Genomic DNA, 25,730 nt, shown 5'->3' on the forward strand with positions numbered 1-25,730 from the left:
CTGGTTCTTTACTCCTAAATATAATTCCATTTCCTCCTCTTTCTGCATCTCGCCATCTATTTCCTGATATCTAAACACCAAAAGGCCACATTGTAACCCTTCTCCAGAAAAGTATTTTTCTCTCATTCATAGCTTTTTAGACCTTTACAACTAAACAGTGCCACAGACAATGCCAAATCCCCCAAATGGTAAACTGCACACAAGAGTTGGATGGACATTGGCTTTACTGAGAGAGTTTTGATTTCAAGGACTCACGGGAGCCCAGGAGCAGGGAGATTTTAATCCAGCAGAGTTTTGGTTCATAAGCTACCGATACAGGAATTAACTATGGCTTCTTAAAAGTGTCAGTTTTCAGTGACCTCTCCACAGCACCTCCATATCCCAACACCACCCCTTCCAAAAGCAGAATCTCAAAGAGGGGCACCTGAGAGCTCATGTGTCTTGACGACTCCCACAAGTGATTCTTACCCAAAATGAGATTTGAAAGCAACTGCTCTACATTTCCTGGTCCCTAATTCTAAGACTCACCTCTCCTCCTATATTCGTGCTTCTTTTATCTCACTTTCCTTCTCTCAAAATATCTACCTTATTTTCCCCTGCCACCCTTTTAAAATAACTGTTCTTACTAGGAAGGAAAGTTCTTTTTCTACAGGGAAATCTTAAGATCAATTCTTTTCCTTCTTCCAATCTTGAGTATACTTCGAGGCTTCTTTTTCTAAAACGGTCTGCATTTGTTTTCTTCCCTTAAACCGCCGAGGCTGCTTAATTCCTTCTCCTTAAAGAGTTCACTGAATGAGTTCCTATTAAGAAAATACATACAAATCTTTTCATTGGCTTTGACACTATGTCATTTTTACGCTTAGAAAAAACACAAGAGAAATCATAGACCTTAGAAATTGCAGTGGATTTTGTCCTCCAAAAAGACAAAAACAACTTTTTAGGTATTGTTCAATGAAGGACACAGGTGCAGACAAATGATTGTGGCCTTGGCTCAAAACAGTTGGTGAAATCAGGAATATTTTGTGACTCCTGAAGTTGACAACATGTGCTTGTACATATAATTGGATTTTCAAGGCATTTAATTCACTATGCCACAAATGTCCTTTTTCTTAACATGTAATAAAAATAAACTAACTTTGACAAATGGAGTTTTTTCCAAATTGACTTGAACCTTGAAAAACATTAACTTCAATTTAAGTTTCAGATTGGATTCATTCCTATTTGAAGTCTTTCAGCAATTTTTATTTAAGAGGAAAAAGTCAGGCACTTACACAAAGTTACTGCCACTTCTCATGTACCTTATTCTTAATAGGAATTTGGAACATAACAGAGTACAGCTTCTAAAATAAACTAAAAGGGAAAGTTCCAAAGTAATCAGTTTTTTATGGGAAAAGGAATAATCCCATTTAACGTTGACTTTGTACTTTTAGAAGATATTGTAATAAAAAAGTACCAGGAAAGCACATTAAGCAGTTACAGTCATATCTGACTTTCACTTCCTACAACAGTTGCTCAAAGAATCTTTATGGAAGATCAGTGACGTAGCCTGGACCATCCAACTGATTCGGGATTTCAAACAGCAAATGGACAGTTACAGCAACACCTCCGTTGAGAAGGTTGGTTTTTCAGCTCGGAGAACTTAGCTTCTACTTCTGAACTGAAATGGCTGTTCAAGTTCCAACTTGTCTGCACGGCAACCAAAAGGAGGGGAAAATGGTTGAGAAAATGCTACCATCTCTTCACCTTACGTATGACCAAAAGTTACAGGGCTGCACCTATTTGCAAGGAAAACTGCGTAGTGCCTTCAAAACAAATATGTGCCTGACTCAAATTTGAGGGTTCTGTTATAGAGAAGGAAGAAAACATTGGATACTGGACAGCAAGTAGCACCCCCTTACCGTAGCACTGGTTTAATGCCAGCTTATGTCTTAGTTTCCACTGGGTCACTCTTGTGAAGCTGGCTATGAGAAATAATACTACAATTCTTTTTTTAGTTCAAGTATAGTTGATTTACAACCTCTTAGTTTCATGCAAAGTGATTCAGTTATACATCTATATTCTTTTACAGATTCTTTTTTGTTATAGGTTATTATAAGATATTGAATATAGTTCCCTGTGCTACACAGTAGACTTGTTGTTTGTCTATTTTAGATACAGTAGTATGTGCATGTTAATCCCAAACGTCTATTGTATCCCTCCCTATTCCCTTTCCCCTTTGGTAACTGTAGTTTGTTTTCTATGTCTGTGAGTCTACTTCTAGTTTGTAAATAAGTTCACTTGTGTTATCATTATTTTTTTAGATTCCACATGTAAGTGATATCATATGATATTTGTCTTTCTCTGTCTGATTTACTTCACTTAATATGATAACCTCTAGGTCCATCCATGTTGCTTCAGATAGTATTATTTCATTCTTCTTTATGGTTGAGTAGTATTCCATTGTGTGCATATGTGTGTGTGTGCCAGATCTTTATCCGTTTATCTGTCGATGGACATTTAGGTTGTTTCCATGTCTTGGCTATTGTAAATAATGCTGTTATGAACATCGAGGTACATGTGTCTTTTCAAATTAGAATTTTCTCCAGATATATGCCCAGGATTGGGATTACTGGATCGTATGATAACTCTGTTTTTATTACAATTTTTTTTAAACTTGAGAAACAATGCCCAAAGATGAGTTCTTTCATTCCTCTGTCTCCATATGACCTCTACCAAACCTTCCACATTGTAACCATCCATTCCACATGGTGTTACTGATTCCTGTTTCTGCTGCTTACTACATTACTTTGTAGTTTCAGGTAAATTTTTTAACCTCTCTGGGACCTCAGTATACTCACCAATAAAATGGGAATGCTATCCACTTCTGAGAATTGTAGTGTTATGAAGGTTCAATGAGATAAAGTATATACAGTCCCTAGAATGTGCCTGTCATGTGATGTGTGTTCAGTAAGAAGTAGATCGTGGTTTTCATTGTGGTTAGGTTATTTTTAAAAATTTTTTCCTGGAAAAATATTTCCTAAGTCATTAAGTGTTCCCAGTATTGAGTGTCTCTTCCCACAAATTCTTTATTATCAACCTGCAACTCTTCTATGTAATTTTCTAAATTTCCCCTCACTGATTGACTCTCTAATTTGGTACAGAGTACTGATGCTCCAAATTGGTCCATCCACCTACAGACACATCCATCAGGAAGATTTGGTGAGCAATGCCTCATCTTCTTATACACAAACCAGCCTTGTGCCTCTCGTGTAATATCATTTATCCAACAGCTTCCAGACCCACAAGATTAGTTCAGGATAATGGTGGTATGAGTAGGCAGAGCAATTCATGCCAATAGCTGCCTAAATGGCTCTCAACTCTTATACTTAACACCAGAAAAGTTAGAGTGTACCAAGGAGCTTTAGAAGCATAACAAACCAACTAGTGGTTTAAAATAACAGGCACCTAATTAGCTTACAATTTTTCAGGTTGACAGTTTGGGCGGGGCTCAAATGGGCAGCCTTTTGATCTCAACTAGTCTCACTGGGGGCTACTGGGGATTGACTGGTCTGGGATGATCTTAACTAGGACAGCTTGTTTCTGCTCCTTGCAGTCTCTCATCTCCCAGGCTAGCTCAGGCTTGTTCTCATGGTGGTAGGGATGGAGTATGAAAGGTGTCTTGAGGTCTAGACTCCGAACAAGCATACTGTCACTTCTGCCACATTCTAGTGACCAAAGCAAGTCACAAGGCCAGCCCAGAGGCCAGGGATGGAGACAGATTGACCACATTTCTTTCCCAGTTCTAGGTTTGTGATTTATGGGATTCACAGAAATTCTGGGATTCAGCCAAGACCTCAAGTAGGAATGCACCATTCGCTGAATCTGACCAAATTCAGCAGAGAAACAACAGGTCAGCAGTATCGGGAGGCACTGAGGCTAACCCTTCACCCATAAGTCATATCTTTCCCTTCATGGAATCAATTTTTTCTGCAGCACAAGACTTTTCCAGACTCTCTGAACTTCTCCCAAGTTGGAGTTAAATAGACTCTAGCAGTTTTGTTCCTCATTAATATTTACTCCAGTGGTGTACGCAGTTTTCCTCATTATGATTCCATTATCATGGGATCTTTTTTCCTGAATGACCAAGAGTGGATTGGGTGCTACCTTGTCAGATTCTTATTCTGATCGAGGCCACTCTTACCTTGGTGGTTGTTCCACCTGTTTTATCACCTTATATCCCCCTCTCATCCCAAGTCAGATAATGGGTACAGATTCTCCTGGATGTGCTCATCTGACTTCATCTGTTACTGCTAGAGTTTCCTTTCCTCCTGTGCCATAGATGCCTTCTGATCAAGAATGACCACTCAATAGCTACCGTCCTTTGAGCTTTGCAGGGTCCTTGGAGTAGACCTCCAACTGGCCAGGTTTTCATCTGTGTGTAACAAGAGGGACATTGTAAATAAAGAGATGCCAATCTGGTGCTATGTAGCTGTCCATGCACACATGCACATATACCTGTTTCCAACCCAGCGTATGCTGTAGTGTTCAAACACAAGCCCCTGCTGGGTTGCCCCACTCCCCTACTCAAAGCTCTACATCTCACATGGCTTCTAATGAAAGGTAACAGGAAGCCATGTCTGTCCTACTGGTCTTTTCTCCATCCTGACACTGCAGAAGTAACCAGGGTAGGGCTAACATGATGAATCCCACATCCTCACCACCTATAAGGGAGGTGGAAGCCACAGAGTGATTCCCCACCTGCTCACACACCAGTCTGCCTCCATGATGAGCTTTCCCTTCCTGACTTACTCAGAGTTCCTTACTAAAGACACAATGTAAAAATATGCATGTGAGAGTTTTTATGTGACTTTCCTTCTTCATTCCTAACACCATCCCAGCAGCATTTGTGAACAACTCACTCTACGCCTGAGACAGAGATATTAGCAGAGCATAAGATAATAGTAGAGAATATTATTTTCAAAACTATTTTGAGTAAAATCTCCAAAACTATAAATTAAGTTAATATACTGTGCACTTTGAGAATATCTGATGACATCATCTTCATAATGACCCAGTTTTCATTGAGCATGTTCAGTCAATAAGCATGTACAAGCACTTACTAGCTACCAGTGATGGAAATAATCAATAAGAGCCTCTGCTACCAAGAACTGAAGTTCAAAGCACAGAAACAAGAAAATAAAAATTACAGTAGGGAATGAAATGTTCTGTGATGACAGGGCACACAGCATAGAGGAGGGCAGAAGAACACAGGTAGAGGACAGAGCCTGGGGTGGGAAGGGGGACACTTGGAAGAAGAGATAATACTTGAAAGTGCATGGTTCTTAAGCAGTCATAAGTCACCTCGATTTCTTTTCTTCAAATAATTGTTTTAATTCCACTTTCATCAGAGTCTTGCTTTCCAACCTCTAACATTCTGTTGCTTGTCCTTTGTTTTCCAGAAATTCCTTTGGAAAGCCTTGGGGACCACCTTAGCATCCTGCCAAGATATAGACTTTGTAAGCTCACAGGTTAAGGAATTTCTGATTGCACCCAGCCAACTAGGGGATCAACGACAGGTGGGACCCCTTTCCCTCGAGTTCCTCTCATGACAGTGACAATGAATCCCTTTCAGAAAACCTCTGACAGTTTTTATGTTAGTCTTACTTATGCAAAATTTTCCATCCATACACTCAAAATAGTCCAAAAGAATTTTTCAGAAAAAATGAGGCTTCCCTATTTAAATATCAGTGCTTCATTATTTAATCAAGCTTGTGAAAATATTTTTTAAATGGATTTCAATCACTCTTACTAAACAAGAGTATTTTAAGTCTGTTTTGGCCTTGGCTTTATAACTGAAGAGTATAATCATCAGCATCAAAATCACTGCACTTGTAAGCTGAAATTAACCTTATATACCATTGGTTCTTCAACCTAGAGAAAATATAACTATAACCTGGAAAGCGTTTGCAAAGTGCTTTTGTCTGTTCCCTACTTTAATCTAAGCTGGAGAGCATATGTGAATGTGGAGAAAGAAAAGGATGTCTATTAAAAAAAAAAAACTCCCAGGCTAATAAAGACCAGCTAGTGAAAGTAAATTAACATAGTGTGTTTTGTTATATACCGTCCTCAGAAATTCTGACACGTTTAGAGTTCTTTCTCCATCATAAATGACTGAAGACCAGTAGACTTAAATAACTAAACTTTTGAAACTGCTTTTAAATTGCTATTAGTTCTTTTTTTCTTCTCAGATATTCTGTTATTACTTATTTCTCATAGACAACTCCTAGCACCATTTTCCCCATCCTACTTGCCTTTTTAGTTCTGCTAGAGGCTGGGAAACAACATAAGTTTATTTTAAATGTAGGTATAAATATGGTGCCCACTCAAGGTCCCAGGGGTTCTTGGGTATGTCCCACACACGCAAGTCGCTTTGTCAATGACCTATGGATGGGTCAGAGTCACATGTTACCATGTTAAGGTTAACATATAACTTTCTTAGTCTCACTGAGGTGTTGATCTTCCATCTCATAAGGATGCCTCTTTCCCTCCAGTAAAACCAGAGCTCTGATTCTGGTGTCAGACTAGCTGGATTCAAATCTTGGCTGTGCAACATATTACCTATATCCGTCAGGTTCCTCAAACTAGAATAAGGGAAAATGGAACACTTCTCAAAGTTCTTATTCATGGAGAGTGCTTGGGGAACAGTTTTGGGAGAGAAGATTTGAAATGGCAACTGTGAGGAACTGGAGAGAGAAAACAGACTAAGGGAAAGTAGTGGGACACCTGTGCGGATCTGAGGGCCCAGCTGGGGACTGAAGTCCTCCTCTGTTGTCACCGATGTTCTCAGTGGTGTCACTTTTTTTTCCAGCAGCCTCCAGCAGGTGAGGTGCAGGGATAGGTGATAGTTAAGGGGCAGAGTCAGATTTGTCCAGGGCTTTGCCAGACTTAAATGACAGAAGGATGGTGGGACATAGGTCACAGAGTGGGAAAGTGGGGGAAGAACTTAAGAAGTCAGGAGGATGGATTGGGAACCCTGTAGGGTGAGAGCACCCAGAAGTTAAAAGATAGAGATGTTAGTATCTTGAGCCATGACCAAGGGACACAGAGATGTCAGGTCATAAGCCTTTAAAGAATTCTTCCAAATGTCTTCTGGTTGTGGAGGGTGTGTGGCCTGTCTCTTAGGACAAAGAACAGTGCTGGCTGAGGCCTTGATGATAGTGCTCTAGTCCCTGGATTCTCCTGCTGGCTCTGGCAGGGTAATTGAACCAGATGAATATGACAGGATTCATGAACAAACTGCCAAGAAGGCACGTTGGTAAAGTCAGCCTGGGGCAAGAGAGGCAGAAAGAATGTGGGCCAGGGTGGCTACGACCATCGAGTGTGAAACAGGAGCTACCAGCTGTCGAAATTTTAACCACTGAAGATGGAATGACATTTCAGCAGAATAGTGCAAGCCTTGAAAAAGCATCAGTCAACTTCAGCTCAAAAAACTCTCCATTGGCTTCCCACTAACCTAAGATTAAAAATCCCAGCTCTTGACTGTGACCTAAAAGGCCCTACTCAGACCAATGCCCTGCTTCCTCTCTGACCTCACCTTGCACTTTCCCTTGTGTGTCCACTCTACCTCCCCAATGGACCTCAGGGCCTTTGGACTTACTTTCTCTCTGTTTGGAACTCTCCTTCCCAGGTCATCCGATGGCTCCCTTCCTTGCTTATTTCACAGCTCTTTTCCACGTCACCCTTTTATTGAGGCCATCTCTGGCCACCCTGTTTACATCACTAATTCCCCCCACCTGCAGCAGCTACTCTGTCTTTTTGCTTTTTCTTGTCTCCGTAGCACTTATCACCATCTGACATATCACATATTTATATGTTTACCAAATTTATGAGTTAACTTCATGTCAATTCTCTGTGACTTCCCCTGGTTGTACACTCACAAGGACAAGGAGTTTGGTGTGTTCTGGCCACTAATGAATTCCCAGCCCCTAGAACAGTTCCTGACACATAATAGGTGCTCAATAAATATTTGTTAAATAAATAAATAAACTCAAAATCTCCTATCTCTTCTGATTTTAGGGGATAATGTCTATTTTAGGATGCTGTGCTGAGAACCACTTTGATATTGTTTTGAAAGTTCTTAAAACATTCCAAGATCGGGAAAAGTTTTTCATGAATCGATGTAAGGTAAGAACAATCTCCTCCTTAAATGACCCTAATTCCTTCGGTGAGTCTCCTTTCTCCATAGTATACTGGCTCCTGTCCCCAGGTCTTTACTCCAGATCAGAACCGTCCAAGCCCAAGCCCTGGAGATGACTGGCTGTATAGCAAGTCTACTCCACTGTCTGTCACTAATGCTGACCTGGAGGGTCCAAAGGAGCCCCGTGTGTGCCTAGGTTTGTCCCTCCGCCGAGCTCGGGCCTCGTGGACAGTTTCTATTGTGTATTCCCGGAAGGAGAGGGATTAAATAAGTAAAAACTGAACACAAGCCTTCTCACAGTTACCTCTGTTATAGCCTGACAGCCCCACCACCCCGTCCTGGTGTTTACATTTATATCAGCAAGAATATCCGTTTTTGACTAATTTGAATAATCCTAGTCTCATTTCTTAACCCCCATCATGGTCCACAGGATTAGGAAGAAACATGAAAGAAAAAGAAGCTCCTTCAATCACATTTTTCATGTCTCCCTTTCCTCCTCTTCAGGGTCTTTTTTCTGGCAAAAAGAGCCTGACCAAGACTGACGTCATGGTAATCTACGGAGCCGTGGCCCTCCATGCTCCCAAGAGTCAACTCCTCACCAGGCTTGATCAAGACATTGTGTCCCAAGTCCTGTTTCTTTATGGCCAGTGCTCTCAGGTAACAGCCAACACAGGGCCACCTCAGTTTCCCAGCAGGAGTTCCCAAACCTTGGAGGGTCTTAGCTCTTGGAACTCTTCATGCTTAAAAGATAACAGATCAGGGGGGTAGGTATAGCTCAGTGGTAGAGCATATGTTTAGCATGCACATAGTCCTGGGTTCAATCCCCAGTACCTCCACTAAGAAAGAAAGAAAGAAAGAAAGAAAGAGAGAGAGAGAGAGAGAGAGAAGGGGTGTCTGGAATCTGACGGACGGCTGTAATGCCGGATTTGGATGGGAGCAGCTGAGCCCACACAGTGAACTGAGGCAGTCGACAGATGCTTGAGGTGTGTGTGTGCGTGTTCCTACGAGGCTCCTTTCAACGGGTGCAACTTTTTGCTCTCACGACAAAACTGCATATAAGCAAACTCAAGATTCAGAATATGCTGAAAGTACTCTCACCACGTACCAATTTCATTGGAACCAATTTGCATTTTTAACACAAGAGTTGTAGCAGAACCAACTGTAGCTCAGTTCCAAAGTCAGCTGCCCTATTAACTTTCATTTTGTAACTTTTCACTGCCCTTTCTGCCAGGAGCCTACATTTATACCCTTTTTCTTACCAAAGTCTGATAGAGCCTCTTTAAAATGAGACGCCTGAAACCCAAAGGGCTTGACGTCTTTGCGCTGCTTCTGGAGCTTAGTCACGATTCACCTGGGGCAAAGAATCTGCCAATGTACAGGGTCTCACTTGGAAAATGGGGGAGGGAGGCAACAGCCCCTGCCACTTGGAAAGATAGCATCCTGCTTCACTGCCGTCCTTCAAGTTGATGGGGGGGGTCTTTTCGCTGGGATGAGGGAGCTTTATAACTGTTGCTCTAGTACCTGCTTTTGCCTTTGATTTTTCAGGTTCTGGGCATGTCTGTGATGAACAAGGTACGTGACATATTTGATACAGTGGAATACACGTATTTGAATATAAATATATTTGAATATAAATCATGATCCCTGGAAGTGCAGTAAGCATAAACATTCTCTTGATTTGATTTCACAGGAAAGGATCCCAATAGATAACTAATTAATCCAATTCTGAAGCCAGGATTCCTGACCCTAATCTAAGACAGAACAAGGAGCTGTATTTGGTTCCAGGTGGTCTGCAAGTTAGGCTGTGAACTAGAACAGTGTTCTTAGGACTGTGGGTTGTGAACCAGCAGTAGATCATAAAATCAATTCAATATATCTAACAGATCACAACCAGCACATTTTTTGTAAAGAAATAAAATAAAAGAAATAGAAGAGTATGTTGTTTACTACTGTGATTTCTGGTCAAAAATATTCAAAAGCCACTATTCCAGAGAAACCTCAATCTACGGTGGGGGGTGGGGCTGAAGATTGACCTTAGTTTCTCAATTTCCCTGCAACTTGGATCCTAAATTCAGGTGAAGATGGCAAAGGTTGCAGACTCTCACCCCTGTCTGGGCATGTTTCAACCCCAAGTTGAATGTTTGTAGAACTGGGTGTGGTGTCTAAGATCTTGGCTTGCATTATGAATTGTTTTACTCTAGGACATGGATCTGCAAATGAGTTTTATAAGAAGTATCACTGAGATTGGCATTGCTGTCCAAGATGCTGAGGATGAGAAATTCAAGTTTTCCTACAAGGAGGTGCTGCTGGGTTACATGCTGGTGAGTGTGCAGCGAGGACACAGCAAGACCCTTAGAAGCTCATTACCAAAAGTGCAGGGCTGTCTTTTTTTAAGTGGGTAAAACTTGCCAGTCCCAGGAAACAGATCTTGCCATATTTCTGCCTGAAGACACCCAATGGCCCAATGAGGTCTCAGCTGCATCTAGAACCTTCCCCTGGTCCTTCCTGAGACATTTTGCCTCCTTGTCTGTGTTGCAGGACTTCATCAGGGATGAGCCCCTGAACTCCTTAGCGAGCCCTGTGCGGTGGAAAGCTTTAATTGCCATCAGATACCTCAGGTAGAGAATTTTTTGTTGTTCTCATTTTTAAAAATATTTCCTCTCCTGTATGCTTCTTCTGATCAACTGACTTATTGATCAATGCAGACTCTAGCGCACCCTTCCAAAAATGAACACAGCTCATCGATAGATTATTTCAAACAGGGGCTTCTTCTCTTTCCAGAGTTTCAGAATTGCCTGAGAGCCTGACCATCTGATGTCTGACAGGGACTAACCAGGCTGCTTAGAGGAGTCAGATTTATTGATATATGAGGACTGAAAATTCTGTGCAAAACAAAATTTATCTTCACCCACAGGCAAATTTTAATCTTCCCATTAAAAACGTATGAAAGCCTTAATCACATCCTAGTTTGGTTAGCAGCAGTAAGCCTGAGGAAGGAAATAAATTTAAGCACATTTTAAAAATAATATTTTCACCCTGCAGTAAAAGAAGTAGAAGTTCCCATGAATGACTGAAAAATTGTGCTGAACACTGGAATTTGACACAACACTGTAAAATGATTATGAATCAATAAAAAATGTTAAAAAAAAAAAGAAGAAGTAGAAGTTCACTGTTAAAACTCAGAAACTATGGAAAGTTTTTAAAAATAATAAAAATAAAAATCACCCCAAACTTCCCCCTATTGTCAACTTCTGGTATGTTTCCTTCAAATCTTTATTTCTAGTCTTCCATGTTGATTACAGAGTTGAGATTCTACTCTGTGTATGATTTTTTTAATCCTGTTTTTTCTCACCTCACCTTACATGTTCCCATGTGATTATCAATTCTTCACAAACATCATTTTCTTCTCATTAAATTTTTTAAATTTTTAATTGTGGTAAGATATACAGGGTATGTTTATCATCTTAGCCATTTTTAAGTATATAGTTCAGTAGTGTCAAGTGCATTCACACTGCTATGCAACCAATCTCCAGAACTCTTCTCATTTTGCAAAACTGAAGCTCTCTGCCCGTTAAACAACTCCTCATTCCCTCCTTCCACCAGCCTCGGCAACTACCATTCTATTTCTAGTCTCTGTGAGTTTTATGCTTTAGGTAGCACTCATCTGAGTGGCATCATACAGTGTTTGTCTTTTGATGCCTGGCTAATTTCACTTAGAATAATGCCCTCAAGGTCCAGCCATGTTGTGGTATGTATCAGAATTCCATTCCCTTTTAAGACTGAACAATATTTCATTTTATGTGAATACCATATTTTGTCAATCCATTCATCTGTTGGACATTTATCTGATGGGCTGTTTTCACATTTTGATTGTTGTGAAAAATCCTGCTATGAACATAGGTGCTCAAAGATCTCTTCCAGACCCTGCTCTTAATTATTTTGGCTATATCCCATAAATAGGACTGTTGGATCATATGGCGATCATATGAAGAAACACCATAGAGTTTTCCATAACAGTGGCACCATTTTACATTCCCACCAACAGTGCATGAGGGTTCTAATCTTTTTTATAATCTTGCCAACACTTTGTTATTTTCTGTTTGTTTGTTTTTATAGTAGCCACCCTAATGGGTGTGAGATGGTAGTATCTTTTTTTTTTTTGAGGGGTGCAGTTAGGAGATAATTAGCTTTATTTATTTACTTATTTTAATGGAGGTACTAGGAATTGAACCCAGGACCTTGTGCATGCTAAGCATGCACTCTGCCACTGAGCTATACCCTCCCTCTTCACTGTGGTTTTGAGTTGCCTTTCCCTAATGGTTACTAACCTTGAGAATCTTTTCATAAGCTCATTGCCTATTTGTGTATCTTCTCTGGAAAAAATGTCTATTCAATCTTTTGCCCATTTTTTTTTTTTGGTTCTTTCTTTTTTGTTGTTGTTGAGTTATAGGAGTTATTTATATATTTTATGTTCTTTCTATTCTACATAAGGATATTAGCCCTTTATCAGGTATATGATTTGCAGATTTTTTTCCCATTCTATAGGTTGTCTTTTTATTCTATCAGTTGTGTTCCTTTGTGCACAAAAGTTTTTAATTTTGATGTATTTGTACTTTTGTTGTCTCTGCTTTTAGTGTCATATCAAGAAATCATCACCAAGTCCATTATCATCACCCACTGAATGGTTATGGAGCCCTTGTTGAAAATCATTTGACCATTCATGCTAGAGTTTATTTCTGGGCTTTCTATCATATTCCATTGGTCTGTGTGTTTGTTCATGCCAGTACTATACCATTTTGATTACTGGAGTTTTGTAATAAGTTTTGAAACTAGGAAGTGTGAGATCTCCAACTTTGTTCTATTTCAGGGTTGTTTTGGCTACTTGGTGTCCCTTGAGATTCCATGTGAATTTTAAGATGGACTTTTCTATTTCTGCAAAAAGTACCTTTGGAGTTCTGATAGGGATTGCATTAAATCTGGAGACTGCTTTGTATGGACATCTTAACAATATTAAGCACTCAAATCCATGAGCATGGATTGTCTTTCCATTTGTGTCTTCTTTAATTTCTTTCAGTAATGTTTTGTGATTTTCACTATACAAGTTTTTAACCTCCTTAGTTAAGATTATTTCTAAGTGTTTTATTCATTTTGGCGCTATTTTAAATGGAATTGTTAACTTCCTTTTTTGATTGTTCACTGTAAATGTACAGAAATGCAACTGATTTTTGTGTGTTGATTTTGTGTTCTGCAACTCAACAAATTTATTAGTTCTAATAGATTTTTGAAGATTTTTAAGGTTTTCCTATGTATAAATCATGTTACTGGGAAACAGATAATTTTACTTTACCTTTCCAATCTGGATGCCTTTTATTTAGTTTTTCTTGTCTAATTCCTCTGGCTGGGACTTCCAGTACTATATTAAGTAGAAGGGAGATCATTGTCTTGTTCTTTTCTGATCTTAAAGGGGAAGTCTTCAGTCTTTCACCACTGAGCATGGTGTTAGCTATAAGCTTTCCACATATAGCCTTTATTATGTTGAAATAACAAACATCATTTTTAATGGCTGCCTAAAGTCTTGATGTATAGGTATGCCTCATATTGGTACGTTTAATTATTTCTTGTTTTTGAAAACTGTAAGACTTTGGTGAATACCTTTGTACAAAAAGTGTTCTCTGAACTTCTAATTATAAAAGCTGACAATTTGGTTCAATAAATATTATTGAGTTGCATCCATCTAGCAGACACTGAGCTACATTCTAAAGGACAATGTTGAATAAAATATGGCCTTGCCCTGAAGGAGTTTTATCCTACTGAGGAAAATACATGCAAAATATACCCACATAATTTCTCTAAAATTTGATAATAAGCAAGATAAGAGAAGGCACAGGTTGCTATGTTTACAAAGATGAAGGAGGTTTGAAGAAAGCTCAACTAAATCTTGAAGATGAATTAAGAATTAACCAGGCTCCAGAGTAGTGCTGTCAAGTAGAAATTAATATAATACAAGTCACATATGTTATTTAAGTTTCTAGTAGCCACTTTTAAAAGTGTTAAAAGAAACAAGTTAAATTAACTTTAATAATGATTCTTAATCTAATATATTCGGTATACTATCATTTCAATATGCATTCAATATAAAGAAGTAGTAAGGTAATTTACATGATTTTCATACTAAATCTTCAAAATTCAGTGTTTTATAATTACAGCATATTTAAACTCAAACCAGCCACAGCTCAAGTGTTCAATAGCCACATGTTACTAATTGGCCACCCTTACTTGGACGGGACACATGTAGAACTCACAAACTCATCTCTAATGACAGAAAGCAAATCAGTGGTATCCTGGGGCCAGAATGGAGAAAGAGATGAGCTGTAAAGAGGCATAAGGATAGACTGGGGGTGGGGTGGGGCAGGGTGATAGGAATTTTCTGTATTGATTATAGCAGTGGTTTCATGAGTGTGACACTCATTTAATTGCACACTTTAAATGGATGTACTTTATTGTGCATAAATTATAGCTCAATAGGTTGATTTTTTTTTTAAGCCAGCCAGACAATAAAGATGAGAAGACTGTTCAGCATTTTTCAACACACTTAACACTTTCAGTAGAGCTGTCCCAGCCGGTGCTGATTTTACTCCCCTGTGATACGACCAATTTCACCCTTCCCTGATGGTATCATCATTTTTAATTTCTTTGCTACTTTAGTTGCTGACATGTGGTATTGTATTGTTTTCATTTATATTTATTTAATAACAAATGGTGTTTCTCCTGTTTATTGAACATTTGTATTTTTCCAAGTTATGTCCAGATTTGTTTATATCCTCAAGATGTCTATAATAAATGTCAGAGAAAGAGACAGAAAGGAAGAGGAAAGAAGGAAGGAAGAAAGGAAGGGAAAGAGGGAGGAAGGAAGGAAGATTCCAGTATCATTTGTTCACTTGTGCATTCATAAGATCCTGTAGGACGTGAAGATCCTGTAAGACATGTGACACTACATGGAACATGAGAGAACATATGACATTGAGAAAACTCATTGTTCCAGACTTAGAACCTCATTCTGTCTCTCTCTCATTCACACACACACACACACACACACACACACACACACGATGAAGAAAACAAGTAGATTGCCGTTAGATCATATAATAAAGGGTTAAGTAATGCAAAGCAAGCTCACACTAAATTGGAACTGAAGCACGTTGACTATGCCCATCACTACAGTCTGGTTCTACGTGCCCAATCTCTACTCCTGTCACCATCTCCCTCAGCATCCCAACACCTCAGGGACTGTATCCGAACCCTTCAGCCCCTTCAGATTGACGATTCTTGGAAACTCCTCTGGGTTATGTTTTCTTGATCGATTTAATATCCACTCCATGTGGTTCTCCCTTCAGTAAACTGAAACCTCAGCTCTCACTGAATGACCATCTTAATATTCTCGAGGAGAATATCCGGAGGCTGCTGCCCCTTCCACCTCTGGAAAAACTCAAAAACGAGGGCGAGACGGACAAGGACAAGGAGCACATTCACGTACGCGGGGGCGGGGTCCGAGTGGAGGGCAGAACCCAGTAGCCTGATGAACTCCTGCCCTCAGCCCGGCACTCATCCTCACCTCTGATTTCAGTTTCTCTACGACCGCTCCATGGATGCTCTGGGGAAGCTGCTGAGGACCACGATGTGGGACAGCACGAGCGCAGAGGACTGTCAAGAAATGTTCAGCGTGAGTAGGTCCACCGCGCAAACTGACCCCATATTCCCTCGTCCGCGCTCCCACGCGCCCTCCAGTCGCTGCCTCGTCCTGGTCACAGGGGCTCGCCCAGCCCGACCCTCTTAGCCCACCACGTGGGGCCAGGCCGCCCGAAAGTTGTTCTTGCGGAGGCGAGCTCCTTGTGCCGGAAGAGGCAGAGCGAGAGACCTGGACAAATGAATCCGAAGGACACTAAGGGGAGGACTTTTACTCTTTGACTAACAGCTTCTCCGAATGTGGCTTGTTTCCCAGAAAGAGTGGGAGAGAGAAAGAGCTTTCCAGATCACCGCACAAGTGCTGACAAATGACACGGAGGTAAGAAAGCCCCTAGAAGGGATGGATGTCGTTGCTTGCTAACAACAGGGCCCTGTGAGGCCCCTGGAATCCAAAACTCTGCGTGATGTGTCTGGGGTCCCAGCTGGAGTCTTTCCCAAGAACCAACTGAGGGGTCTGTCCTAACCGCGAGCACTTACTTGCAAGCACGCTCGGAAGAAGCTATTTGGTTGTCTTTGCTGGCTGGCTCATCTACGGCCCTTAAAGGGTAGGTTTGAGAGTCTAAGGCCTGCCCAGAGGAAACAAGGGACTTAACAGCCAGTGTTGGGAATCTCCTGGGACATCACCCTCACCCCATCACCTTTGGGGCCCCCTTCGTCCTGCAGGCGCCAGAGAACTTTAAAATTGGCTCGCTCCTCGGCCTCCTGGCTCCTCACTCCTGTGACACCCTGCCCTCCATCCGCCAGGCGGCTGCTAGTTCGGCTATTGGTCTGTTCTGCATAAAAGGTGAGGGGAGGATGAGTAACCCACGAATGAGAGAAGATGTCTGTTTGCTTTTGTTCTCAGCTTTTCTCCTGGTACATTCACTCTCCCTTCCTCTTCTCTCTCCCTCCTTCCCTCTCTCTCTCTCCCCCTCTCAGTTCAGCCATTTCTGAGTTCTAATACCTTAATTATGTCACAGCTGTCTCTTGGGTCCTTTTTTCATCAGTGGCTCCACTTTTTGGAGTTTTTTACAAAATAAAGATAACACCAAAGCATCATAAAAATCTACTAAAGTAGATAAAATGTTTTGAGACTGTCCGATTTAAATCGCATAGCAATTGAGCATATTAGCAACGCTTTCTCTCACACACATTTTTCTTCTGGAGGAAATCGCACTATTATTATGGTACTAAGTGATTTTCAAAGTTCTCTAACAAAGATAACTTTGTGGAGGTTTTTCCAGCTTTCATAGCAGGACCTCTGCTCTCCGAGGACATGTGAATAACTGTCAGTGTCAGAAAAATGTAAGGGACTTTTTTTTTAATTGAAGTATAGTTGATTTACAATGTTATGTTAGTTTCAGATGTACAACAAAGCAATTGAGATATATAGATATAGATATAGATTCTTTTTCAGATCCTTTTCCAATATAAGTTATTCCAAGATACTGAATATAGTTCCCTGAGCTATACAGTAGGTCCCTGTTGTTTATCTGTTTTATATATAGAAGTGTGTATATTAATCCCAAACTCTTAATTTATCCCTTCCCACCTCCTTTCCCCTTTGGTAATCATAGTTTTTTCCTATGTCTGTCAGTCTATTCTATCAGAGTCTATTAGAGTCTAAAACTGTAATTTGAAGAGATACGTGCACCCCAATGCTCATATGAGCACTATTTACAATAGCCAAGACATGGAAGCAACCTAAATGTTCATCAACCTAGATGAATGGATAAAGAAGATGTAGTGTGTGTGTGTGTGTGTGTGTGTGTGTGTGTGTGTGTATACAATGGAATACCACTCAGCCATAAAAAAGAATGAAATAATGCCATTTGCAGCAACATGGATGGACCTGTAGATTACCGAGTAAGTGAAGTAAGTTAAACAGAGAAAAACAAACATCATATAATATTGCTTACATGTGGAAATCTGAAAAAATTCATACAAATGAACTTATTTACAAACCAGAAATAGACTCATAGACATAGTAAATGTAAGAAATTTTAAAACCTCAGTCTCAGACTGAAACCAGAGTTCTGGGCCTTCTGATTAAATCCAGGTCAAATCAGCAGGAGCTTCGGGCGAGGTTGGCCCTGCGTCGTGTGCAGAGTTGTGGGCAGACCGGGTGCAGCCAGGGGTGCTCGGTCCAGGTTTACCGCCCGCTCATACCTCATTGCCCCTCTTCATTCTTTTAGGTACCTGGAAAATACTTATTGAGTGCCTTTTCACGTGTCAAGCACTGTTCTGATGCTGGGAACACAGATACTACAATTCAAAGATTCACATAAGCAAAATGTACTAAAGCCAAAAAGTTGGGGCAGAGTTTAGTCAGTCAAAAAGAAAAAACTATTCAGCAGAGCAAGAATAAGTATGACAGTTTCTTGGGATTTGGGATGATAATTCATTAAGGGTATATGTTTTTACCAAAGCCAGGGGAAAAAATGAATTAAGGAAGTGAGAACTAAAAGACTATCTAATAAGACAAGATATGCCCCGGAGAGGGACCTCCCAGGAAGAAAGGAATTGGAATTCTATTAGTGTTCTACCGATTCTCCCTTTAGCCCTTTTTATTTTTCTGAAACACACCAAGTTCAGGTCCTCAAATATTCTTTGTTAACAAGAAATCCCACACTTCTTTATTCACATTAACTCTTTAATTTGGTTGATCAAATAAACGTGGTAGAGAGAAAGAATATGATTATTCAATACCTACTAGATAGAAGTAACTAGTGGGATACTAAATTAAATACCCATTTAATGCTCATGAATGTTATGCAGTCAGTTTAGAGATGAAGGATCTGAGGTTAAGAAATTTACCAGTTGCTTGGACAGTTGAGAGCAGTGAGGCTGGACTTTGTGCCCAGGTCATCTGTCTGAGTCTGGAGTCTGCGTGTGTTGCACTGGGCTAGCCTGCCTCCCAAAGACTGATTCAGGTGTGAGTTTCCACAACTACTATACTTCATTCAAACAACAAACGGAAAATCATTACCATTGAAGTCTGTGTTTATGAACTGATATGAGCAACCATTTACACAGTCGCTGATGTTCCTGTTACAATAGTCACTTTACCATCTGCAGGTGGCCCACTGCAGAGTGGAACTCGAAGAAAGACAGCAGTACAGCATAGTAGTAAGAGCCCGGGCATCGGTGTCAGACCAGGGTTCAAGTTCCAATGCTCCTACTTTTACTCACTGCACGACCCGACCAAATGGCTTTACATCTCTCCGCTTCAACTTTCTCAACTGCGAATAACCTCAGATGAGCTCTGGGAGTAATAAATGAGATCACTGTGTGCAGAGTACTTAGCCAGCTACTAGCATGCAGCAACTACTCCATGAGTGTTTGCTCTGTGCTCACCCTCTCATCAGACAGGCTTTAGTGCATTTGTGAAAGGCATCCAACAGCTGAATTAGTGTCACATCAAAACATAGTCAGCCTCTTCAACCCCTGTCAGCTCTTTGAACTCCTGTGTCGCCCTTTGTTGATTTTAGGCATTCGCCTGGAAGTGGACAGACTACAGGATTTGCAGGAAGGGCTGCAGTGTGATGATGTGGAGGTCCAGATCAAGATTTCCTCTAAAATAGCAAAGGTAATAGATATGGAGGACGGGCCAAGGGATATAAGGATGATTCCAGGTTGGTTTCCAAATGGGTAAGCTGCATACGCTCACTACCAAGGCAGGCAATTGTCTAGCCATTCTAGCAGAATGAGACATTTGTCCACCATTTATTAATTCTGGGTCCATGAACTGATCATTTCATACCCTAGGAAACCTCGTGAACCAAGCGACCCTCTCCAGGGGAGGGAGGCAACGAGGCGGAGTAGAAGGGGCAGGGCTTTGGAGTCGGATCAGATGCACTCTGAGTGCACTGCTTGAAGTGTGTCCACTGTGTGATCAGTCTCCTCATCTTAAAAAAATGCATAAGCTCCATCTCAGAGCTGTTGTGAGGATTGATCAATCAACTCATTCATTTATTCAGTCATTTATTCTTTCACCTAATATGCACTGTGCACCTACTATCTGCCAGACTTTGTTCTAGGCTCTAAGGACAGAAGAAGGTAAAACACTTGTCTTCATTGAGCTTGTGTCCTAATAGATAGAGCAGCCAGAAAAATATGATGTCAGCTAGTGATAATTGAGAAAAATAAAGTAAAGGAAGGGAATAAAGGGTTGGGGGGATCCCCTGGGAAGACCATGGAGACATCTGGAAAAGAACATTCCAGGCAGAGGGGAAACAGCATGTGCAAAGGCCCTGAGGCAGAGAAAGAAGTGGGTCATGCAATCCAAGAGATAGACCAAGGCTGATTGAGGAGCCTTCCAGGCCTTGTTAAGGACCTTGGTTTTTTCTCCAATTGAGATCAAAACCCAGCAGAGCTTTTGAGCAGAAGAGTTAGGACCACTCCATACAATGGTGGCAGTTGTGAAGTGTACAAGGGCACCCTCGTGTGAGGCAGCATCATTCCTAATGTAGACATTGTAGATTTGCATGTGTGCTATGGCAGTTATCCACAGAGGGAAGTATAGGGTCCAACAAAATCAGTCACTATGACAACAACAGAGAGGAGTGACTATCTTGAGAACAGGGCACTTTTCCTACTTTGCAGAAGTTCCTCACAGGCTCGTGGTGGTTCTCCAAGGAGGAACATGATTATACTTATATTTTTGAAGGGTCATCTGGCCACCATGTTGAGACTAGAATGTAGGCTGGCAAGAGTGAAACCAGTGAGATCAGTTTGAAGAAAACTACAAGAATCCATGCGTGAGATTAGGTGGCTTGGATCAAGGAGGCAGCAGCAGAGAGGAGAAAGTGATGAGACTGCAGGACAGAGGCCCATGGGGAGACTGGGAGGGAACACATGTCAAATGCTAAGAAAGTGTCTGATGCATGGTAGGTGCTCCAAACATGAGTTCTCTTCCTCCCTTTCTTCCTAAACCAATATCCATCCCAATATGAGAAAAATACATGTGACCATTGAGCTTGGACCTGTTTGGTGTTACATAGAGCAGATGCCCTAGTCTGGTCCTTGATCTTGGAGCTATGGTCACTCAGAAACTGGCTGGGATGTGCAACTACATTTTTTTTTAATCCAGAAGGTACATAGAAACCTTTTCAGATTTTTAAGAAAAGGAACTCATTTTCTCTCAAAGATGGTTCTACCAAATATCATTGGGCCATTTAATACAGGCGGAATTCGGTTGTGACTAGGAATGTTTTTGTGTGCACAAACTCATAATCATCACTGTCTTGCTGGTTAAAGCCCTCGCTAATGCTCCTGGAATTTATTCAAACTGCTAACTTTCCCCCTCCCCTGCCTGCCTTTTCATTCATACACACACAGCTATATATATAACCAAACATTCTGTAGAGTTCTTGTTTGGAGACTGAACTTGCAAAGGTGTTTTTTTCTTGATCTTTTACTGACTACTTTTAATATCGAACCATGAAAACACAAAAAACAGGGTTCATAATAATTCACGCCCTGTACAGATATGTGAGACACCTGGTATTTAGCATTGCACTTGGTACATGGTGATGGATTTCATATATTCTCAAGCTTAGCTATTCTTTGGCAGACACAAGACTGATTTCTATGATATATGAAATGTATGTGAAAGTACTTTCAACGTATAAATTGCCATATAAAAATTATGCATGACTTTTTCCTTTGTGAGTTATACCATAACCTCAAGTTCTGAGAGGAAATTGCCTCAGCAGGTCTGGAATTCAATACATATGAAATGATAAAAAGATAACTTCAGAGAAAGTTTTCTTAGAGTTAAAAGATCACGTCTATGTCCCATTTTACTATTTTCTCTAGTTTCTCTAGCCCCATACATACGCCAACTGTTTGGAAAGGCCGGTGGTTTCTAATACCCTAACACAAAGAGTAGCGTGTTGTAGGCATCCAGGTAGGAAGTGAGGTCGGTTGATGACCTGAGCCTTTTTGGGTACCTTCTCAGATAGTCAGTAAACTCATCCCAAGTGAGGAAATCCTGATGTTCCTGGAGGAAACCCTGGATGGTCTGGAGAGCCTCAACCCCACCTGCACGAAGGCCTGCGGTGTATGGATGATCGCCGCCCTGAAGGAGCAAGGAGCTACTTTGGAAGATCAGGTGAACTGACAGCCAGTTTGATAACTGAGCATAATTTCTAACACCCCCAAAATACTAAATAGGCCACCACCTCTCAGTCGGTCCTCTGACGGGCTGCAGGCTCATGCTGAGGGCTTCTCTCTACCTGACTCAGTTGCCTCCCTGGGCTGGGATGATAAGAACTTTCCAAACCGCCACTCTCTGGACAGAGGAAGAATCTCTGAACCAAAGGCATTTGGATTATGGAAAACTGGGTTGCGAGGTCTGCAAGGATGAGAGGGGCTTTGTGAGTGCATGCCTTTGAGATGGTCCCTGAGGACCAGGAGGGTCTCCAGTCCTGCTGCCACTCTTCAGGCTGCTCTCGGACACACCTTATGTCCTTCCTGATAAAGGAGGCTGTCACTGGGGACTTGATTGAAAGAAAAGTCCTCAATCCTTCCTCCCAACTGGAGAGTTAAGCAGAGAGAACAGGATTTAAATTCAGGAAGCCTGGTTAAAAGCTCTAAATAGAGATGCTCTATCCTCTCTCTCAAAGTCAGAAACAATACCAGCAGTTCAGAGATTAATGAGGAGGAAGAGAAGTTTTAACTCAATAAAGGCTTCCCAAGGGGAACCAGAGTCAACCACCCTAAATTAAAGAATTCTCCAACACATGGCTTTAGGAAATGACCTCTGTGCTAATTACTATTCAATCAGATTTTTTTTCAAAAGCATTTATTGAGTACACACTATGTGGCAGGCACTGGACCAGGCATGGAAGAATCAAAGGTTAATAAATTTGAAATGTTCATGTATTTGTGTGTTTAGCATAAAGGGGGAGGTATTCACACACTAGGTAAAAGTTTACAATAGCGACCTAAATCCTCTCCAAGAATCATTGAAAAGGGACTCTGTGGTAATCGTGTTTGCAAGATATTTACAATAAAGGAAACATAATTTTGAGAAGATGTTACATTTAACCTAAAAATGTCTGTCCAAAGTCAGCAAGACAAATATTTACTAGAAGCAAAGTTACTTTAGCATAGAGATGTAGAGACATGCCCTTCCCCTTGTCAAGAATCCAAGTGTATAAGTTCATCCCCCACTGCACACAGGTTAACACCCAAATTCAGAAAGAGAGCCCTCAATGTCCCTTAGATTCTGGCTGCTGCGTTTCCATCAAGTTATCTTCTTTTATCACCCTCATTCTCCTTGTGCTCCAAACTGGACCATTCTTCTATTCCATAAACCTTTTCAAATTGGCTTCTAACATGCTCTCATGCTATTTTTCATATGGACTTTATTTTTCACAGCCACCAGGTTCACAGCAAAATTGAGGAGAAGGTACAGAGTTCCCAAATACCCCGTCTCCACACAATCAACCCCACACCACAGTGGTACATTTGCTACCATCAATGACACTACAGTGACACATCATATGATCACCCAAAGTCCATAGTGTACATTCGGGTCCACTCTCAGTGTTGACAAATGTGTACTGACGTGCATCCACCATTGCGGAATCAGACAGACTAGTTCCACTGCTCTCTAAACCCTCTGTGCTTTACTTTCGTGGTTTTTTTTATTTCAATCTTTACCTGTGCTCTTGTTTCTGGGGAGAATGTCTTTCCCCAAGCAGATCTCCACCTTGCTTTCTGAGATTGCTCTATATCCTTTGAGATTAAGACCAGATGCCCCTCCAGAGTGACCTCAGTTACTCCTGGATTCCCCATCAATCCTGTGCACCTCTTGTTTACCTTTTGCCATACACTGCCTTGTGCCCAGGGCTCTGGGCATAAAGCTGAGGTCCTGTACTAGACCACTCGTTCCTTTTGAGAAAGGGCTTCATCTTATTGATCCTTGCTAAATTCCCCACAATGCCTAACACAGCATCTGGTATGATGCAGCCTTTCACTAAATGTTTGCTAAATTGATTTAAGCATAAATGCCCAATTTGTCAGTAACAGCCCTGAGCAAGAGATAAGCCGTGTGTGGAATCAATTACTTTCATTATTTGTAACTCATCCACCACCACTTGTAATATGCTGACCATCCATGACCCAAGTCATCCATATAGAGGGAAAATGTTTGATTTGGCTTTTTCTTTTTAGCTGTTGGAAATCTTGGGCGTAATTTATCATCACATGCCGGTCCTCAGACAAAAGGAGGAAAGTTTTCATTTCATGCTAGAAGCCATCTCCCAGATAGCCAGCTTTCATATGGATGCAGTTGTTGCCAACCTTTTGCAGAAGCCTCTGCCCTTTGACAGGTAGATTCTAACTGAGCTGGTCCCTTCTCCCAGGGAAGTCCACTCTGTAAGGCATTGGGCAAGAATTTGTGGTTTGAGAGAAAGACAGCAGACAAAAGTCGAAAACATTGCATCTGAATAATTTCAGAAATGGTGTTTGAACCACAAGTAATGGTTTTCCAAGTGTTTTTCAAATACTCATCTTCACTGAATAATGATTTTATCTATAATACATCTATATGAGAGGTTTATGTCGTGATAGACATTAACAAACCCAAGGCCAGTAAGCTAGACTGTTGAATAAAATATCCTTATTATCCCTGGGCAAGTTGACATGTCCATCTGACCTTGAAATTGTGATGAGCCATAACGCGGTTTTAGAGCGGATCCGCTGGAAAAGCTCACATGCCAAGGAGTTGTGCCTTATCGGCTCCCTGCCTTGCCTCTCCAGGGACACAAAGACACTGTGGAAGGCTCTGGCTGAGAACCCAGCCTCCAGTGGCAAACTCCTACGGGCCTTAATAGACAAACTGGGGAACGGACTAGAAGATGATTTAGCTGGAATAGATGCAATTTCTGTGAGTTGTACATCCCGTCAGCGCCTGGAATGGCGCCCCACTCCGCGATCGCTCCCGCCTGGCACCTGGTGATGTAGTGTTAATCACACGTCTCCCCGCCTCATATCCTGGTTTTAAACTGACTCCAGTTTATATTGGACAAATAGTGCAGTGATTTTTGTCCATCACTGATCATGTTTAGAAGCAAATTTTTCATCAGCCCAAAGAAAATCTGTGTATCTCTATTTCCACCTTAGTCTTCAAGTTACCCAAAACATCCCTTTTTTTGTTGAAATACCCCAATACTGGAAAACATTCCATTTTACATGACTGGTGCCCCCCTAGAGTCTGGAGTCACCCCACATGGCAGCCCTGAGAGAGAAACACTGTGAATTGAGATGTTTCCAGACAAATAAGCCCTCCCTTTTCAATGTGTTTTGAACCCTAAGTGTGGTCTATCTGGAAAGCAGTCATCTGGGGAGAAAACAAAACGTGAAGATTAGTCATGACAAGGCTTTTCTCCCCTCAGGTGGCCTGTGCGATCCATGAGGTGGTGTCGATCGGCAGCCCTGTCACAGGCTTATACCCGGAGCTATTCACCCTCCTCCTGAAGCTGGTCAGCTGCACACTGGGCCAGAAGATGCCCACGACGACCTTGAACCGCAGGCGCCGGGTGATGCCACAGGGAGAGCGACAGCAGATCTCAGACCCCAGCAGGTAAATGGCCTGGCGGGGAGGGAGGGCCTTCCAGAGCAGTCCTGACCCCAGGCTCCAGAAAAGGGACTGTGGAAGTCCAGGCCTGTGCCTTCTGGTAGGGCCCCAGCTGCCTCTAGAAACAAGGCCCCTCCATCCTGAAGGCTTCCCTGAGCCAGTACCCAGGCCCCAGCGCAGTTGCCCAGAACAGTCACGTAATGAATAAGCATCTATGTCCTCTGCCCTCGAGGACCCAGCCCA

General features: G+C 41.5%; 1 protein-coding gene across 2 annotated transcripts in view; it reads left to right on the forward strand.

Annotated features, from left to right (window-relative positions):
• The window catches only part of MROH2B (maestro heat like repeat family member 2B), a 59,504-nt gene that overhangs the window by 24,217 nt on the left and 9,557 nt on the right, over window positions 1-25,730 (forward strand). For both annotated transcript variants that reach the window (XM_072958743.1, XM_072958744.1), the window contains exons 18-33: window positions 1,509-1,616; window positions 5,439-5,555; window positions 8,056-8,163; window positions 8,681-8,833; window positions 9,722-9,748; window positions 10,378-10,497; window positions 10,715-10,794; window positions 15,571-15,706; window positions 15,801-15,896; window positions 16,149-16,238; window positions 16,583-16,703; window positions 19,390-19,487; window positions 21,861-22,013; window positions 24,083-24,240; window positions 24,671-24,797; window positions 25,306-25,493. In XM_072958743.1, coding sequence (XP_072814844.1) covers window positions 1,509-1,616; window positions 5,439-5,555; window positions 8,056-8,163; window positions 8,681-8,833; window positions 9,722-9,748; window positions 10,378-10,497; window positions 10,715-10,794; window positions 15,571-15,706; window positions 15,801-15,896; window positions 16,149-16,238; window positions 16,583-16,703; window positions 19,390-19,487; window positions 21,861-22,013; window positions 24,083-24,240; window positions 24,671-24,797; window positions 25,306-25,493 — 1,880 coding nt within the window. The remainder of the gene's footprint in view (window positions 1-1,508; window positions 1,617-5,438; window positions 5,556-8,055; window positions 8,164-8,680; window positions 8,834-9,721; window positions 9,749-10,377; window positions 10,498-10,714; window positions 10,795-15,570; window positions 15,707-15,800; window positions 15,897-16,148; window positions 16,239-16,582; window positions 16,704-19,389; window positions 19,488-21,860; window positions 22,014-24,082; window positions 24,241-24,670; window positions 24,798-25,305; window positions 25,494-25,730) is intronic.

The sequence above is a fragment of the Vicugna pacos genome, chromosome 3 (assembly GCF_048564905.1).
Source record: "Vicugna pacos chromosome 3, VicPac4, whole genome shotgun sequence".
Lineage (NCBI taxonomy): Eukaryota > Metazoa > Chordata > Mammalia > Artiodactyla > Camelidae > Vicugna > Vicugna pacos.